Below are 16,967 nucleotides of genomic sequence, written 5' to 3'. Positions count from 1 at the left end.
GTTTCATAGAGGTATTCCTTAATATACAAGAGGCATAAGCAGTGGCGTAGCTAGGGGGGTGCGAGCGGGGCGGTCGCACCGGGCATCAACAGGAAAAGGGCATCAAAGTCGACGATTAGTGTTTTTTCTTCGTTTTTTAGACTTTATACCATTTTAAAGGGCATCAAGTCCTCTAAGCCGCACCGGGCATTAAAAGGAAAGGGGCATCAAAGTCGACGATCACTTTGTTTTTTTTAGAACTCAACGTCCACGATCACGTTTTTTTAGAAGTCAACGTCGACGATTACGTTTTTTTTTTAAAAGTCAACATTGACGATCACTTTGTTTTTTTTTAGAACTCATCAAGAGAAAAGAGGGATCAAAGTTGACGATAAGTTTGTTTTTTTTAGAAGTCATCGTCGATGATTACCTTTTTTTTTTTTAGAACTCATCAACAGGAAAGGGGCATCAAGTCCCCCGAGCCGCACCGGGCAGCAAATACCCTAGCTACGCCACTGGGCATAAGATGCTTTGAGCTCCTTATCCTACAACGAAATGGATGAACTCGTGAATCCATGAAATACTAAGAAGTTTCTTCTCTTACTCTGTTACTATTTGATTTTATAATCTTTATTTATATTATTATTTAATACGTACTTTATTTATACGTGAAGATTGGAGACACGTTAAAGAATTATAAAATATATAATGAAATTAAGCATTGACATATGTATTGTATATGAGAATTGTCTGTACGTATATATGTATATGTACATACAAAAAATTCAATAAAAAAATAATGTAAAAAATGTTAAAATATCTTGTAGGTATAAAGTTTTTAAAATAAGATAAAATTATATTGCGAAATATTTGTTGTTATAATTTACGGTGTCAGTATATGATTTGATTATAAATTACAGTATCAGAGCATCATTTATAATTTTGAATGTAAAGTATCATGTTAATCCAGATTTTATCACGTGCTCATCTTTAACAATGCAAACAATGATAATGCGATTAGTCAAAAATCAATATCGATTTTAAGATTACTTATTTATCTGCGCATTGTGTTTTGTGAAGTGTCCCACACTCTGAACGAAATGTCATTGAATTGATTGATTGTCATGGACGTGAGTTGACTGACTGTTGTGCTTTTTGCGTTTGCAACGCGAAATATTAAGTATGCAGCTAGAAACCATAGCAGATATTGTGTAAATTAAGTTTACTTTGCTAATAATAACGCGTGTTCCGTTTAAAAGTTGTCGAAACAGGATTGCAAATGTCAATATGTCAGGATCTCGGCCTTAATTTCCAACAGAGAATGGTGAGAAAATATGAAATACTTCTTAATATTTACTATAATATTACTAATAAGAACTATATCATAAAATGAAGTACTATATATTATAACTATACATAGTAAAATATTGTTTCTTAGAGACGAATTATAGATAAACATCTAATCTGCATCCGACGTGCTATAAGATCGCCAGATAAATTAATAACGTTATATATTTTGTTGTAGGGCGCAAATATATCACAGCTAGAGAGAGATATTGGGTCAGAGCAGTTTCCACCGAATGAACATTATTTTGGTTTAGTTAATGTAAGTATGTGTTTTCACTAAATCATCATTTTATATCAAACTATGTAGAGTTGTACAATTCAATTAATTTTAAATTGCATTATTGCGATATGTCACGTGCATTTTCTAATGCAATTGTTTGACTTGTAGTGTTTTATACACATAACATGTAAACTACACATACATACATAAAATATATTTTGTATTTTCAAATTGTATAATTACATACTACAAAATTAATAAACAATAATCTATATTTGAAAGCTTTTTACCAAGATTTAAATTTAGGAGATAATCCAATATGATAAACAATATATTTATTCCAGTTTGGCAACACCTGTTACAGTAATTCTGTTTTACAAGCACTTTACTTCTGTAGACCATTTAGAGAGAAAGTTCTAGAATATAAAGCAAAGAATAAGAGAACGAAGGAGACTCTATTAACATGCCTCGCAGATTTGTTTTATAGTATAGCTACGCAAAAGAAAAAAGTCGGTTCGATTGCACCTAAAAAGTTTATTGCGAGACTGAGGAAGGAAAAAGGTAGAATTTGTATAATTTTTTGATGAAAGTTAATATTCAATATATAGAAAATTAAAAATATGAATGTAATGGAACCCAAACCCAAGAAATCTTGGTATGGTATGGAGTTTGAGTCTCGCTATGATACAAACTTAGTCTTTCTATAAAAACTTAGTCTTTTTTATAACTAATAGCATATTTATTTTAATATTATGTTTTTTTTTTCTTATAAGAATATTTTTTTAACTCCATTATTTTTAATTAATGTTTTTTTTTATTGTGTTATTTTAGAGGAGTTTGACAACTACATGCAACAAGATGCACATGAGTTCCTTAATTTTCTTATAAATCATATAAATGAAATTATATTAGGTAAGTAAAATCCTAAACAACTTTATACATTTTTACTAGCATCTTCTAGCCTTCTAGCCTGTGGTTAAATGGAGAGACTGAGAATTGTCTCTGATAAAGTAACCCTTTCTACCACATTTTTTCAGCACATTTAATGTGGCCTTATATAGCATTTAGCATCTGCAATATGAGAACTGTTTAACAAAAAACAATTTTCCAATTTGAGCTAGTATGCTATAGCTGAGACGAGCATACAACACAACATACTCTATAGCTCTATTATACAAAATTGAATACATACTTTTCATATAATAAAAATAATTATTAGTTTATTTTGACAAGAATCATAAAGAAATAAACATTTATAGTTTTGGAATTTATAATTATTATGGGTGACTTACAGTATGCGGCATATCAAAGAATTGTTATTATTCTGAAATTGAAATTATTAAAATATTATGCATGCAGAAATGCAAAAATTATTGCTGATATTGTACAATTTGAGATTAATTTATAAAAAATTATATTAGAAAGTTTATTAATCACAGTGTGTGTTCTGTTTAATTGCAAATGTAATTAAAGAAATTGCAAATATAAACATCATTAATAAATTAAAATAATTCCAGCTGAAAGGAATCAAAGTACACTCAAGTTACAAAAAACAGATAACAAAGAGAGTGTGACATGCAATGGCAACATACCACAGAATACGGAACCAACATGGGTACATGAAATATTTCAAGGCACACTGACCAGTGAAACTAGATGTTTGAACTGTGAAACTGTTAGCAGTAAGGACGAGCATTTCTTTGATTTGCAGGTGAATACTTTTTCTTTTTATTGTGAACATCGCCAGAGTTGTGAGTTTAATTCCCACTCATAATTAAAAATAAAACTCAAGAGAATAATTTTTTAGTTCGAATCTAAAATTAACCCCAATTGTAAATATATAATAATATTTAGATATGCCCATGTCCACCGGAGAATTGCGGAACTCAACAACTTAATAACTAGACAAGGCTTGGACAAATCAAGTAAAGAAATAAAATTAATAAATAATTGTTACCCCCAAGTGGGAATCGAACCCTCAAGCGTCGTGTTTACACTCATAAGCAGTGCCATTATGCCACTGAGGCTCTAATATAGATGGTTATTATGTATTAATACATTTTCCAGGTGGATGTAGACCAAAACACAAGTATAACACACTGTCTGAAATGCTTCAGCGACACAGAAACACTATGCAATGATAACAAATTCAAATGTGACAATTGTAGCAGTTATCAGGAAGCCCAGAAACGTATGAGAGTTAAGAAATTACCACTTATACTAGCATTGCATCTAAAAAGATTTAAATATATGGAGCAATACAACCGCCATATTAAAGTGTCGCATAGAGTTGTGTTTCCTTTGGAGCTGAGGTTATTTAATACAGTAAGTATTTTTCTGTTCTGGGCCTCACGCTGTATCTTATTTTTGGCAGGGTATGTAGGGCAAACTAGTGATAAAATACTCCGTTCCCCACTTCAGTCAGAGTGATGAAATTAAAATAATTATAAATAATAATTCATTCCCTCTAGTAGGGATTGAACGCACAACCGTCGCGTTACAGCCACACAATTGTGCCGTTGTACCATTTTATGTGCAATGTTAAAGAAATCTAATTATGGAAAAATACTTTAATAATTTTCAAAATATTATATTATATTGGAATTTTCAGTCCGATGACGCAGTGAATCCGGATCGTCTGTACGACTTGGTAGCGGTCGTAGTACACTGTGGGTCGGGACCCAACAGGGGACATTATATAAGTATTGTGAAGAGCCACGGGTTTTGGTTGCTGTTTGATGATGATATGGTTGATGTGAGTATTGCTTAGTATTTTAATGGGTGTCTTTTATTGACTTCACATTATATACCACTCATAGTTAAAAAAATCTTTAAAAAAATTTTAAAAACATTTAATACAATTAAAACTATCATTCCAGAAAATCGACGCCTCAGCAATAGAAGACTTCTACGGCCTAACGTCAGACATACAAAAGTCATCAGAAACAGGATATATACTATTTTATCAGTCGAGGGACGCTAGTTGTTAAGTTTACACTGAGTTTAGGTATTTTAAGATACAAATGTTTTATGCCGCTGTTAAAGTTGTGACGGCATGTTGAGATTCAATTTACTTCACTATTACTGAATTTTATTATAATTTTTGATTTGTTTTTTTTTTCATAATTTTTGGTCATTCATTTGTATATATATCATTTCTAAATTAAAAGTTGTGATCTTTCTCTGATGGTTTTGTTTTATTTTTTCTTTTATGGATGTAAGAAGCAAAAATTTTGTAGGGCAGATCGGGAGTCTAGTGCGAATTTAAGGCATTGCATGTTGAAAGGCTGTAAGTCTGCCAGAGTATAATCTGTTTCCACAAGTGGGAATTAAACCTAAAACCACATGTAGTCTCTCACTAAGCCACAATGACATCAGGTGGTAATTTTTTAATATTAAATATTTTAAATTGAAGTGAACGTGACTTGATTAAACACTAGTGCTTTAACTAGTTCAATAGAATTGCCTAACTTATGCATAGAGAAATTTAATATTTTGATATTATAACATTAATTTCATTAATTATATATTATTATGAATTGTAGCCCATAATTCCATTTGCGTGATCTACTACATATAGAATATCGCTTTTTACTGCCCCCATAATTTTAGGAAGTCCACTCCTAATGCTCCCCTATACTCTTCAAGCTTTTATTTTTTAATTCTTAATAAATGAGCACTTAAATTTTAAGCAGATAATTTTAAAGTAAAAAAAACTAAGTTTTATATCTTAAGCAAACTATTTGGTAAATCTAGAAAAAAAAATAAAAAATTCTAAGTTCAAGCACATTTTAAAACAAAAATCTTAATGGAAACATAAAACTATGTAGTTCACTGCTACAGAAATCATAAAATTTGTATAAAATATTTAAATTAAGAAGAAAACTACGTAAATTGCTTAAAAATAGTTTATTTCACATTAAGCTACAAACTCGTATGGGATGGGTGCAAGTAAGACTGGCTTATCAGCTCCCTTCACAATGTGAGCTGCACGAGGCGGCTGTGGCTGTCTCTTCAAGTTAACAATTTTACCAGACGCCTTAGCTTCCTTAAGAAGCCTTTCATTTTCCTTTACTCTTTTAAGGAAATCTTCACGGCATTTTGAGTGCTTGACATGTTCAATGCGAATGTTGATTCTCTTAGGGATAATTCTGCCACGGACCCTCTTGTTGACAATGACTCCGAGAGCATGGGCAGTTACATTGTAAACACGGCCAGTCTTGCCGTGGTAGACTTTGTGTGGCATACCCTTTTGGACTGCTCCATTACCCTAAAAATATTATTATTTATACAGTGAATATGGAGGAATAAGAATAAAACACTTCTTTCGCGCCAAGATAACGTCTTATATTGAACATTAGAAAATCATATAAGTTTGTTTGCAAGTTCATTTTGAACCATACATACCCTAATGTCAACGATGTCGCCGACTTTGTACACTTTCATATACGTGGAAAGAGGAATAGTTCCATGTGTGCGGAACTTGCGGGCGAACAAGTCCCTTGTACCACGACGATAACCCTTGGAGTTCGTCATCTTGATGCCTGAAATTAAAAAACACCATTATCAACGGCGACATCGCACGTGGCCTAAGTTTTAGTTATCCACACAACAAAAATAAAAGGTTAAAGCAAAGAAATTTCACTGCCTACAATAGAAACCAAAGCTTATAATATTATTTATGCCTATTTAGCTCGGTTTTAACAATTATAAAACGATTTTTATTAGATTTAATTGATCATCACCTTAGCTTGACAGAGCTTGGCTTTTCAGAAAGAAAAGGTTATGTTGTCTATGAATAGATATTAATTTGTTGCCATAATAATTACTGTATTTTAATAAAATATTCTACTTTTAAATAATTTATTTTACAATAAGAAAGTATGTCTAAAATTGATTTAAATATTTTATAAAAATGATATAATATAATATTTTATACATACTAATCCGCTCGGTTTTATTCAGAGACAAACCATAATTAATAATAAATAATATATCTGCTTTCTTAATTAAAAGCTTTTTTCTATTTAATATATTGTATTTAGAATTTAAATAATTGAGAATTTTTATTAAAAAATCAGAATTTAAAATATTTGTATTTAGTATAAGAAAAAAATCTATTACTGAACGATTCGCTAATGTCATATTTCATCAACATAAAGTCACGAAGCACAACAAAAAATAGTTAATTTCCGTTCGTTTTAATATTAATATTTTCTTTGTTATGTAGCTTATTTATTTAATATTTGTAGTAAATCATATTTTTAATTACAATGAATAAGTCTGCTGATAATATAATTATGAATTCTTGTCAATATACACCAGTTTACTTTATTGAAAATTCTAGCGTAAACCAGGTAAGTGTTACTTGTGGTTATCATAGTTATCTCTTACTTTATAAGGAAATCTAACAATACCGTTATTTTTAGGGAAGGTCCTACGTTATCACTTCAAATAATCAAGGCATCGAGAAACCTGTGAGTGAAAGTTTGAAAAGATTTTACGAAAATAGCGGCAAACTGGAAACTAACCTAAACATCGAAAGCAATGTTAAAAGAATTTTGAAAAAACCTGAAAGCAATGTGGTTGGCAACAATTTGAAACTTGCAAGTTTCCTTTTACCAAAAAACGAAGTAAAGACTGAACAATGCAAACCTGTTATAACACCTCTAAACAATGTAGTACTGAAACCTGTATATATAGCAAATACTACAAGCAGTATATGCAACCAAAGTTCAGTGCCTAAATTAGATATGAATAGCAAAATAGTCAAATTAAAAGACTTACCTAAAGTTATACAGTCTAAAAGTGGAAAAATATTGCCAAAGATAAAACCAAAAGAAAAGTAAATAGCTTTAATTATTAAATTCTAAATTCAAATAATTTAATTACAAAAATAATAATTTTAATACTATTCTTAATTTTCATTTACAGCACTTCTAGTAAATCTAAACATACATCAGTGCAATTACTCAAGTTGGGGGAGACATATCATAGGTACAAATCAAATATTACTTTTAAACAACTAATTTTAAATTATTTAAACTATTAAAATGACTAGAACTATTAATATAACTGTAAATTATTTTAAGTCTTAACCAACTAAGTGATGATCAAATGAAAATTGTGAATCATGCATTGAAGATATTTAGAGATCCTCAAGTGGCATCGCCGGAGCCTACTTACGACCCAGTAACAAATACTAAGTTTATATACAAGTAAGTAATATAAATAAAATAAAACATAAATGAATGTTATCTGCTTAGTTATTTAATGTTGTTAGTAACATTCTATGTTTTTATTCAGCTTCATGTGGTATTCCATATACAACTCACTCTGCAAACCCTACAGAGATCAAAACTAATAATTGTTCATTAGTGTAAAACATGCAGTTAAATGTACACACCATTTGTGTCTTGTTGATATATAACTGCCATAATTATAAGTACAATTATCAATGAATAGAATATTTATTTATAATGTAAAAGTGGACTCAGTTTGTTAAGCCTGATGTGGATTTATTTTAGTTTCACCTGTGTCCATACAGGTAGGGTAGACAGGGGGAAACTAGTGTGATAATATGCCATTACTCATTTTTCAATACACTAACTAGGAAAGAAATAGTTAAAAAAACAGAACAACAGATGATCTCAAATAAAAAAAAATTCTAGTTCTAGTAATCATTAATTGTTATGATTGTATTATTTTTTGCAGGGTGGTATCACCAAAAGACTTAGCGGTTGTTGGTAAAAATAAGCAAAAACATAAGAAAGTTGAAATTCCAACAGAAACTGTGAAACCTATTAAGACAGAAGACATTCATAATATTGAGAGCCATGAGGAGCAAAAAGTTCTTGAGGTATACACATAACATACATACACATATTTTTTTTAGCTTAGTTTAGAACTTTCTTACTTTACATTTGCCATTTACAAATTTTGTTATTAAATATATTTTAAATTGCAGACAAAAGTAACAAGAAGTGGTAGAATAGTGAAGATACCGAGAACATTAATACACGAGTCACCAAGCAAACCGAAGCAACGGAATGGAGCAGCTGAATGTGTACAGTGTCCTACAGTATGTCATAGTATTACCATTGTACATAGGTTTCTTTTTCCAATTTTATTTTCCAGAGTTATAATTTCTTGAAGCTAATCTCTGTCATTAGAAATTATTATTATTTTTAGCTTTACACTCTATTCCATATAAAGTAGGGCAGTTAGGTGTAGTATTAAAACACTCCTTTCTCCATATACAACCCCATTTTAGAAACTACATGATGAGTGCCGGAACTCACTGCCGCGTGTGGCCTAATTAAAGGAGGCAAATGAAATTTATAAGTCATTCCCCCAAGTGGAAATCATACCCACAATCCTTACACTTACGTTTATAATAATTTATTTATCCTATTTTCCACAAATTTGTAGAAAATCATCAGCCCGAATCGTCTCCGGTACACAACAAACCAAGCACAACCGAAAACACACACAGACTTATTTCAATGTCTACTAAATATTATTAAAAATGGATCAGCAAACACCTTAATGGAACAATTGGAGAAATTTATTAGTAAATTGAAGTCTTGTGTTTGTTGTCTGGTTGCTAATGATAATTATAATAATAATGATGGTGCAACAAAGAGTATTATTAATGATGATATTGGGAGGTAAGGAAATTTTGTATAATAATTATAGTTTCTTAGTTTCATGATATGAGTTTTGGAAGTTTTTTTTGCTGTATCCCACATAACGCAGAGTAGACAAAGGTAACATAGTGTTAAATTTCTATTGCCCACTTTTCGATAAATTTTATAGACTGTGTGGGATGGGTTTGAAAGTGTGAAAAAATTAAAATAATTACTTTCCCTACTGAAGATGTGCTTACAACTAGCCGTTTCTTATGCTGCTAGGCCACGAGGCCTATAATAATATATTAAAAATCTTGATTAACCATATCTTTTTATCTTTCATTTTTATCTTGATTATTTTACAGATTATTAGGAATAAGTCCAGGAGAGTACAAAATTAACTTAGACGCTTTAAATTGTAAAAAAGACAAAAATGGTTACTGCAGCCACAACCCACCTCCAATCAAAATAGAAGTGAACAAACCAAAAATTATAGAGAAAAATAAGACTAAAACAAATATATCTGATCTCAATGAATATATATTATTAAGTAACAATAAATATAGTAAAGAAAAAACACCAAGTATTATAAAAAAAATAGATAGTAAAAAACAAAAAATTGAAGAAAATACAAGTGATAACATAAAAAAAATGAAAATGTCTCCAGAAGCAGAAAGAGTTAGTGTAATGGACGATTTATTTGCTCTGTTGAGTGAAACAGACAAGACTGAACCTAATTTAGATACAAATATAGATAATAATAATAAGTATAACATATGTGAGAAACAAAACGGAACAGGTACAACGGAACTCAAAACTGCCAAACCAACCCACATACAATTTAGAAGTACACACTTTGATATTAGATCGTCACCAATCAAATCATCATCGACAGTATTTAGAAAATTCCAGATAAATCCAGAAAAATTAGCCAAATATGAAGTAGAAATTATAAGACCTATAAACAAACTGGCTCACGACATAGAAATGAGTGATAACGCACAAAATACACTACAAAACGATGTAAATAAAAAAGAAAAACCTAATTTTAATTTAGAAAATACGGGAACGGTTAAATTACCAAATCCTTTACCAGAGGAAAATTGTGAAAATGAAATATGGCCACCACAATATGAACAATCAATTATAAATCAACCAGAAGATTTTTTAAAATCAGGTTCTGTCATAGAACCTTCACTTTTACATGTAAAAGATAATACTAACTTAGACACAAATGAGTTACACCAAGGCCAGTCTTTATTAAACTTCCTAGAATCTTTAGGCAGTGAACTGTGCACAGATACTCCGCGGAATAACCCTGTGGACTTTCAACTAGATTTATTCTCCTTTAATACTTAAGCTAATGAAATTATTTAGACAATTTTATTATCATAATTATATTTTAATATTTTTGTTATCATTATATGTATAATATACTGTAATTTGTATTTTATTTACATTGTATTAAAAATATTTTTTGCCAACCGTTTTTTACATTTTTAAAGGTATTTCAAGTTTTATTGTATATTAAAACATAGAGATAGATAAAATTAAAAAAAAAAAATTAATTGTAGTGAGACTTAAATCACATCACTTGAATAAACAAATAAAATATAAAGGAGGAAGAATGGAGTGTCTTAACACTGCTTATTTCCCTGCCTTCTGCTGCCTTGCTGTACATGGTGTAAAGTAAAATATGTAGCATTCATATACATAATCTGTTTAAAATTAAGTTAAATAATGGTCATCACTTTTTCACAATCATACTTTTAGAAAACATAATAATTTGATATAAACCATGCCTCTTGGAAACCATCCAAGCCCTATGCCATATGTTCACATATATGGCTATGTCGAAATTCTTATATGCTTGTTACAACTTATTGTTGTGAACATAAATGGCTTAGTTGGTCAGAGCTTGGACAGTTTCCAAGAGGTGCATGTGCAAATCCTGTTATGTTTAATTATTTGATTTCTAAAAGTATTTGTCTTTCGTAAGTGGGGAAACACTTCAAAAATGTAAGTGAAAAAAAAGAGTAAAGTAGGCAATTCACAATAATTTATTAACTAAGCTTGTAAAACAGGTCTTTCGTTTCTCCCCTCTAAGTTCTGATTAGTGAGAGCATATCCTGTGCCTCCTCTTTGCAATGGTATGATATCTTTTTCCTTCAATTTTTCTCCGGTTAGAGGGTGCAGCCAATCTTTTTTTATTATTTTTTCTACACATTCCATTGTAACAATATGGCCTGTGGTTCTGGAATGAAAGTTAATTAAAGAAATAAATTTCAATAAAAATTGTCTATTAAAGAAACTCAACATGCTTAACAAAACTTATCATAATTAATATATATTCAACAAACTTATTTCTTTAACACATTAAAGATATTACACCCATATAATTTTTCTTGCATAGTAGAGAAGGCAGGGAGAACCTAGTATCATGAAATATTTTGACACCAATGGAGTGCCATTTTCTGCTTTCTGCCTGGATTGGTAACAACTGTACATGAGATAGTTGTAGGACTGGAAATCAATTAAATTAATTTTTCTGTTATTAATCAAACTAAATTAATTTTAATTAAATTAATTTTTCTGTTATTAATCAAACTGCATGGTTTAATTCTGTCACTACACATAATATCTGAGCTCCAGGCAGAAAATAGAGAATCACAGTCAACATCATAGATTTTTATAAGTTTGTTAGTGAATAACACTTAGTGAAATAATTACAGTTGAATCTAAACAACATTTCAGTTAATTATTTAAGAAATTAAATATAATTCACCTTATAATAGAACATGGCACTGCATTACTCAATATATCATGTGTGATGGGGCACATATACCTATTCTGTTTAGCAATCAAAGATTTTTTATCATCTGGATCATTAACTAGAGTCCACTTCACTTCAATTAAATCTTTCATTTTCAATGGTCTGCCACTAATTGGGCAATATACTGTAGAATCGGGTTTTTCAACTTTAGTTATTTTAGCATCAGGCAGCTGTGATGGCACCCAAAAACTAGGTAGCTGTTTATCTTTTCCATTTGCAAGATTTGACACAGAACTTGATGCTTGTGAATCTGACGATTTAGTATTAGAAATATTCCTTTCGCGACTCATAAATTTAATAAGATTTGCCTCTTTCTCAGCTGCAGCAAGTTCTTTCTTTTCGTTTTCCTCCTTTTTCAATTGTTTTTCATATTGTTTTAGCTTGCGAGTATATTCGTTCTTTTTAGTGATTATGTATTCTAATATAGCTTCTTTATCAAATAAATAGCCTTCTTTAGTTACCACTGGGTTTCTACAAGGCTGTAGTGTTAAGCTGCAACAATCAAAGCTCTTAACTGAATCCTTCCCGACTCTTTCACTTTGCGTACCATACCCAGAAGCTGCAGCATCTTTTTTCTTCTCGTGATACGTATAAACTGCACCTGCTGTGCAATTTCTTGCGTGCCTGGTCATTTTTAAGAAATATTTACTTTAAAATACGATCAAGACACTATAATAATATTAACGCGTAAACTCGTAAAGTGTAAATATAAACCTTGACAGCATAAATTGTCTCTTAGCAGATTATTAAATCGTTTCGCGATAATATACAATAAGTTTGTTCTAACAACATATTATGTGTAGTTGAATGTTGAATATGCATCATAAATAAATAAAGTAAATAATGTTTATTTTGATATAATTAAAATCAATAACAAACCGTAATTTAAATATATTTTTTACATAAAGAAATAATATTGTAAAAAGGAACGTAGGCAATAGTTATCGTATTGCTGACATCAAAGTCAAAAGCAGCTGCTAATGTCACCAGTTGAATATATTATTATAGACTTGACCACAATTAGTTGTTTATTTATAATATAACTCATTACGTGTCAGACGTGCCCGTGATAATTAAGTGTAGTTCGTAATATTTTACGTAAATATATATAAATAACTGTGATTTTTGTTAAGATATATAATATCGATATATTTTCATTTAAGTAGTGACCAGTGAACAGTTGTTCATTTTATAGTTTAGTGTGCTGAAAATATTTGTGTAATTTCGACTTTACGTTGGATGCGTAAATAATAATGAACTTATCTTTCGCTGGTTGTGGATTCCTTGGTATTTACCATGTTGGCGTTGCTGTGTGTCTCAAAAAATATGCTCCACATTTACTTATAGGGAAAATTTCGGGAGCCTCCTTTGGGGCTCTGTCTGCATGCTGCTTGTTATGTGATCTTCCTATAGGTAAGCTAGCAGGAAAAGTTATCTATAATTTTAATGTTTTAATATATGAATAATATTTAAGCACAATGATTTTGATCTCAATACATTCTTATTAAAGAAGAATAAATTAATTTAACAAACTTAAAAAATATGCAGTTGAAAATTACAAAAAACACATTTATTTTGCATGAAACATTATATTTAAAAATAATATTTTGGATGGATTTATTTTATTTAATGTTCTTTTAAATTTACTTTTATTTACTTTAATTCTGTTTTTGTAAGATACAGTTGAAATACTTTTATATAATATATTACATTAAGTCAACTTTAGATAAATGTTGAGTGTGAGTAAATATTGATTTGATTGATTTATCAATTACTTACATTTGAACAAAACATTATATTAGCAAATATTTTATAATGATATTGATAGCACAGTTTATAGCAATAGTACTAAATGTATATACATTTTATAAATAATTATATACACTTAACATAGCCTATATATAATAAATTAGGTTATATTAATTGGCTATAGAGCTTTTTTGACAGTTTCCAAAAGGTTCAAGTTCATTTCTGAATTTAGATTTTTTATGAGTCCAAATATTTTTCTTTCATTAGTGTCAAAATAACACTTAAAAATTATTTAAATATTATGTTTGTTTTGTCATACTTTATTTCTTTTCAGTGGTACATTTTACTTAATATTTAAACATGTCATATTTTTAACATTACAATATTTTTTTACATTTAATATATAATTTGATTTCTTAAAATAAACATTTCATTCCAAGTAATGTTTTTATACTATATTTACAATAATAAAAAAAATTTTGGACATTTGAATGATATGCATAAATATATTTTTTAAATGTAATATTAGAAATAAATACTTTTTGATTTCACTAGTCTGGTCAAATAAAGTACAAATTAACACAGATTATTTTCTGCCTACTACAAAATATAAAATATTCAGTATGAACATATTGTTTGAAACACTACTAATGAAGACCTGAACTAATGAATATCTTACGTGATCTAGACTTGTTGATATGCATTTATTTTATTTATGTATAAAAGTACATTATTCAATTCAAGAAACTACACACACACAGGATAGAGCACTTAGAGTCAAGGCATTTTGTAAATATAATTTTTATATAGAATTCTTTTGAGTAAATAACAAACCCACTGTGCCATTGCATATAAAATAAGACATTTCATTATTGTGTTACAATAGAAATTTGATAATTGAATCATTGACTGTGGCATTCTTTTAAGTTTTTCTGTATATCTGTGTGTTGAAAAATGTGTACATATGTGCCAAAATTAATAAGGTAGTAAATTAAATAATTTAAATTGAGTATTGGCTTATATTGCACTAAGGACATATATTCATTAATAAATATTTCTTTAAACAAAAATCATCACTTTTTCTACATTGGTTAATGGTTACAATTTTTTAGGTGAAATTACAACAGATGTTTTACGAATAGTGGGTGAGGCCAGGGCGGGTGCCCTTGGACCTTTCAGCCCTTCATTTAACATACAGAATGTGCTCCTTGAGGGAATGCAAAAATATATTCCACACAATGCCCATAGAATTGTCAGTGGAAAGTTACATATTTCATTGACAAGAGTGTATGATGGCAAGAATGTGATTGTATCAGAGTTTCCTACTAGAGATGATTTGTTACAAGTAAGTTTTTATAGCTACATTATCATTGTTTAATTACCTATATGATCAATACATTTTCTTAAATTATTTTAATTCTGTATAAGATGAATCATAGAATATATATAAATATATATTCTATAAATTAAAGAAAAGTAGATGAAAATGGAAAAAGAGAAATACTTAGAGTATTGAAATAAAAGTTACTTTTGCTTTTCTATATGTTTATTTAATATGAAATTTTTACAACTATTTAGTGACGTAACACTTCGTCCTGTCACAACGGGGAAGAAAATGATTAATTTCCCCCTGTGAAAATCAAACCCTTCCTGGTTACAGTCTGACCCTATCTCACGAATATAAAAAGATCGGCATTTCCCTTAGGCATTACTAGCATCATGTTTCGTCCCAGTGTTCTCCGGTGTGCTACCACCCAGATTTCGAGGCATTAGGTACATGGACGGCGGCTTCAGTGATAACTTACCTGTGCTAGACGAAAACACCATAACGGTCAGCCCTTTTTGTGGTGAAAGCGATATATGTCCGAGAGATTTGAGCTCGCAACTGTTTCACGTAAGTATTTTCTTTTTTCTTCGCTTATTATATTATATTTTTAGTTCAGTGGCAGAACTCAACGCCGCGCTTTGCCTCGTCAGCGCAAGAAACAAATGAAAATGTAAAATATTACATTTCCTCGAGTGGGAATCTAACTCACAAACTGTCGCATTTACAGTTTAAGTAAATTAAAACTTTACTATTTTTAATTCAATATAGGCTGAAATACATTAAAAAAATATTTGGAATATTGTAGGTACTCCAGATTTTAGATTTTCTTCGGCTTGTGTAATAAGATTGCGACCCATCTAATCTTTGTGATTTCTTTTTATTTATCAATGATTCTTATCGTGATCGAACGTTTTTAGCTGACACGTTGTTTTATATATATTTTTTTAAAATATACATAATTTTTATTCTTTAAGTTTTCTTTATAAAAAAAATCTTTTTATCTTATCAATCACTTTTTTCATAAAATGTTTCTTTATCTACGGATTTTTTAAATGTTCATACTACAAACCTCAAAAATATTTCAACAAATTATATAAGTCAAACAGATGATTACGAATAATGAAGAAACAATATTCGATATATTATAAGTAGGTGATTTCAAGACATTATAAGTTAATGAATACAACAACACAGTTTAGTTACATTATTTGGTTTATAGAGAAAATATACGCCTTCTGTAGTTTTTTTAAGCTTTACGATGTATTCTGCTCACAGCAGGGTAGGCAGAGGGAACCTAGGAACTTAGTATTTACAACTCAGCTCCCTTTAAGGCACTACGTTCCCCACTTTCCTTCAAATTCTGGTGGCTTTGCGTGTTGAGTGGCGGCACCCCACGTCGCACTTTGCTTCGCTACACTATTAAAAATATTAAATATTTCTTTACTTTGAGTAAGAATCGAACCCATAAACTGTCAAATTTCTGTAAATATTAAACGTGCACGCTTGCACCTTCTATAGTTTATTTATCACAAATATGAATATAATCCAATATGTGAAATTAGACGTTACAATCATTTAATTTACCACTTTAATCATTTTATTTATTAACGTTGTTAACTTTTAATCAAATAGTATAATATTTATTAAACCAGGTAAATTTAGCAAATACCAGTATCGAGTTATCTAGGGAGAATATGAATAGATTCGCGAGAATCCTATTCCCTCCCAAACCGGAAGTTCTAAGCAATATGTGCAAACAGGGCTTCGACGACGCGTTGCGATTCTTGAACAGAAATAACATGATCTCATGTACACGGTAAGTTTAAATAATATAGAAATAATTATTATATTTTATTCCACCTTTACTCTTTATCCCCTGTA

The 16,967-nt window shown here is 29.8% G+C and overlaps 5 protein-coding genes across 5 annotated transcripts in view; 3 read left to right on the top strand and 2 right to left on the bottom strand.

Moving 5' to 3' along the window:
* The first annotated feature begins 53 nt into the window (after positions 1–53).
* On the top strand, positions 54–4,733 carry Usp12-46 (Ubiquitin-specific protease 12/46). The gene is made up of 8 exons (XM_085201292.1): positions 54–1,303; positions 1,505–1,585; positions 1,891–2,107; positions 2,378–2,458; positions 3,064–3,257; positions 3,614–3,871; positions 4,158–4,301; positions 4,426–4,733. Exons 1-8 carry the CDS (start codon positions 1,259–1,261, stop codon positions 4,534–4,536), a joined length of 1,131 nt encoding a protein of 376 aa, XP_085057418.1. The 5' UTR covers positions 54–1,258; the 3' UTR covers positions 4,537–4,733.
* A 707-nt stretch (positions 4,734–5,440) lies between these two features.
* RpL21 (ribosomal protein L21) lies at positions 5,441–6,428 on the bottom strand. The gene is made up of 3 exons (XM_085201294.1): positions 6,292–6,428; positions 5,954–6,090; positions 5,441–5,816 (listed from the first exon to the last, which is right to left on the bottom strand). Exons 2-3 carry the CDS (start codon positions 6,080–6,082, stop codon positions 5,466–5,468), a joined length of 480 nt encoding a protein of 159 aa, XP_085057420.1. The 5' UTR covers positions 6,083–6,090; positions 6,292–6,428; the 3' UTR covers positions 5,441–5,465.
* A 266-nt stretch (positions 6,429–6,694) lies between these two features.
* On the top strand, positions 6,695–10,661 carry LOC146529796 (uncharacterized). The gene is made up of 8 exons (XM_085200071.1): positions 6,695–6,903; positions 6,976–7,391; positions 7,481–7,543; positions 7,639–7,764; positions 8,261–8,405; positions 8,514–8,627; positions 8,978–9,216; positions 9,543–10,661. Exons 1-8 carry the CDS (start codon positions 6,820–6,822, stop codon positions 10,534–10,536), a joined length of 2,181 nt encoding a protein of 726 aa, XP_085056197.1. The 5' UTR covers positions 6,695–6,819; the 3' UTR covers positions 10,537–10,661.
* Positions 10,662–11,219: 558 nt separating this feature from the next.
* LOC146529795 (nitric oxide synthase-interacting protein homolog) lies at positions 11,220–12,741 on the bottom strand. Its single transcript, XM_085200074.1, has 2 exons — positions 11,963–12,741; positions 11,220–11,431 (listed from the first exon to the last, which is right to left on the bottom strand). The coding sequence occupies exons 1-2, from the start codon at positions 12,640–12,642 to the stop codon at positions 11,245–11,247; spliced, it is 867 nt and encodes a 288-aa protein (XP_085056200.1). The 5' UTR covers positions 12,643–12,741; the 3' UTR covers positions 11,220–11,244.
* A 234-nt stretch (positions 12,742–12,975) lies between these two features.
* The window catches only part of LOC146529794 (uncharacterized), a 29,049-nt gene continuing 25,057 nt past the window's right edge, over positions 12,976–16,967 (top strand). Inside the window, exons 1-4 of the mRNA XM_085200079.1 lie at positions 12,976–13,423; positions 14,872–15,104; positions 15,465–15,653; positions 16,739–16,902. Of these exons, the coding sequence (XP_085056205.1) occupies positions 13,264–13,423; positions 14,872–15,104; positions 15,465–15,653; positions 16,739–16,902 (746 nt within the window). The 5' untranslated portion in view covers positions 12,976–13,263. The remainder of the gene's footprint in view (positions 13,424–14,871; positions 15,105–15,464; positions 15,654–16,738; positions 16,903–16,967) is intronic.

This window comes from Heliconius melpomene, chromosome 17, assembly GCF_056956725.1.
Source record: "Heliconius melpomene rosina isolate 202511_hmr_F chromosome 17, ASM5695672v1, whole genome shotgun sequence".
Classification (NCBI taxonomy): domain Eukaryota; kingdom Metazoa; phylum Arthropoda; class Insecta; order Lepidoptera; family Nymphalidae; genus Heliconius; species Heliconius melpomene.
The sequence above is the reverse complement of the archived record's forward strand: the minus strand, read 5'-3'. Positions and strand labels throughout refer to the sequence as shown.

Bases quoted from the DNA above. Each gene is read 5' to 3' on its own strand.
- RpL21 (XM_085201294.1), bottom strand. From the start codon at position 6,082: ATGACGAACTCCAAGGGTTATCGTCGTGGTACAAGGGACTTGTTCGCC. The intron at 5,817-5,953 runs GTATGTATGGTT...TAATATTTTTAG, and splicing joins GCGACATCGTTGACATTAGG to GGTAATGGAGCAGTCCAAAA.
- LOC146529795 (XM_085200074.1), bottom strand. From the start codon at position 12,642: ATGACCAGGCACGCAAGAAATTGCACAGCAGGTGCAGTTTATACGTAT. The intron at 11,432-11,962 runs GTGAATTATATT...CTTTCATTCCAG, and splicing joins GTGCCATGTTCTATTATAAG to AACCACAGGCCATATTGTTA.
- LOC146529796 (XM_085200071.1), top strand. From the start codon at position 6,820: ATGAATAAGTCTGCTGATAATATAATTATGAATTCTTGTCAATATACA. The intron at 6,904-6,975 runs GTAAGTGTTACT...CGTTATTTTTAG, and splicing joins AAAATTCTAGCGTAAACCAG to GGAAGGTCCTACGTTATCAC. The intron at 7,765-8,260 runs GTAAGTAATATA...TATTTTTTGCAG, and splicing joins AATACTAAGTTTATATACAA to GGTGGTATCACCAAAAGACT.
- Usp12-46 (XM_085201292.1), top strand. From the start codon at position 1,259: ATGTCAATATGTCAGGATCTCGGCCTTAATTTCCAACAGAGAATG. The intron at 1,586-1,890 runs GTAAGTATGTGT...TATTTATTCCAG, and splicing joins ATTATTTTGGTTTAGTTAAT to TTTGGCAACACCTGTTACAG. The intron at 3,872-4,157 runs GTAAGTATTTTT...TGGAATTTTCAG, and splicing joins AGCTGAGGTTATTTAATACA to TCCGATGACGCAGTGAATCC.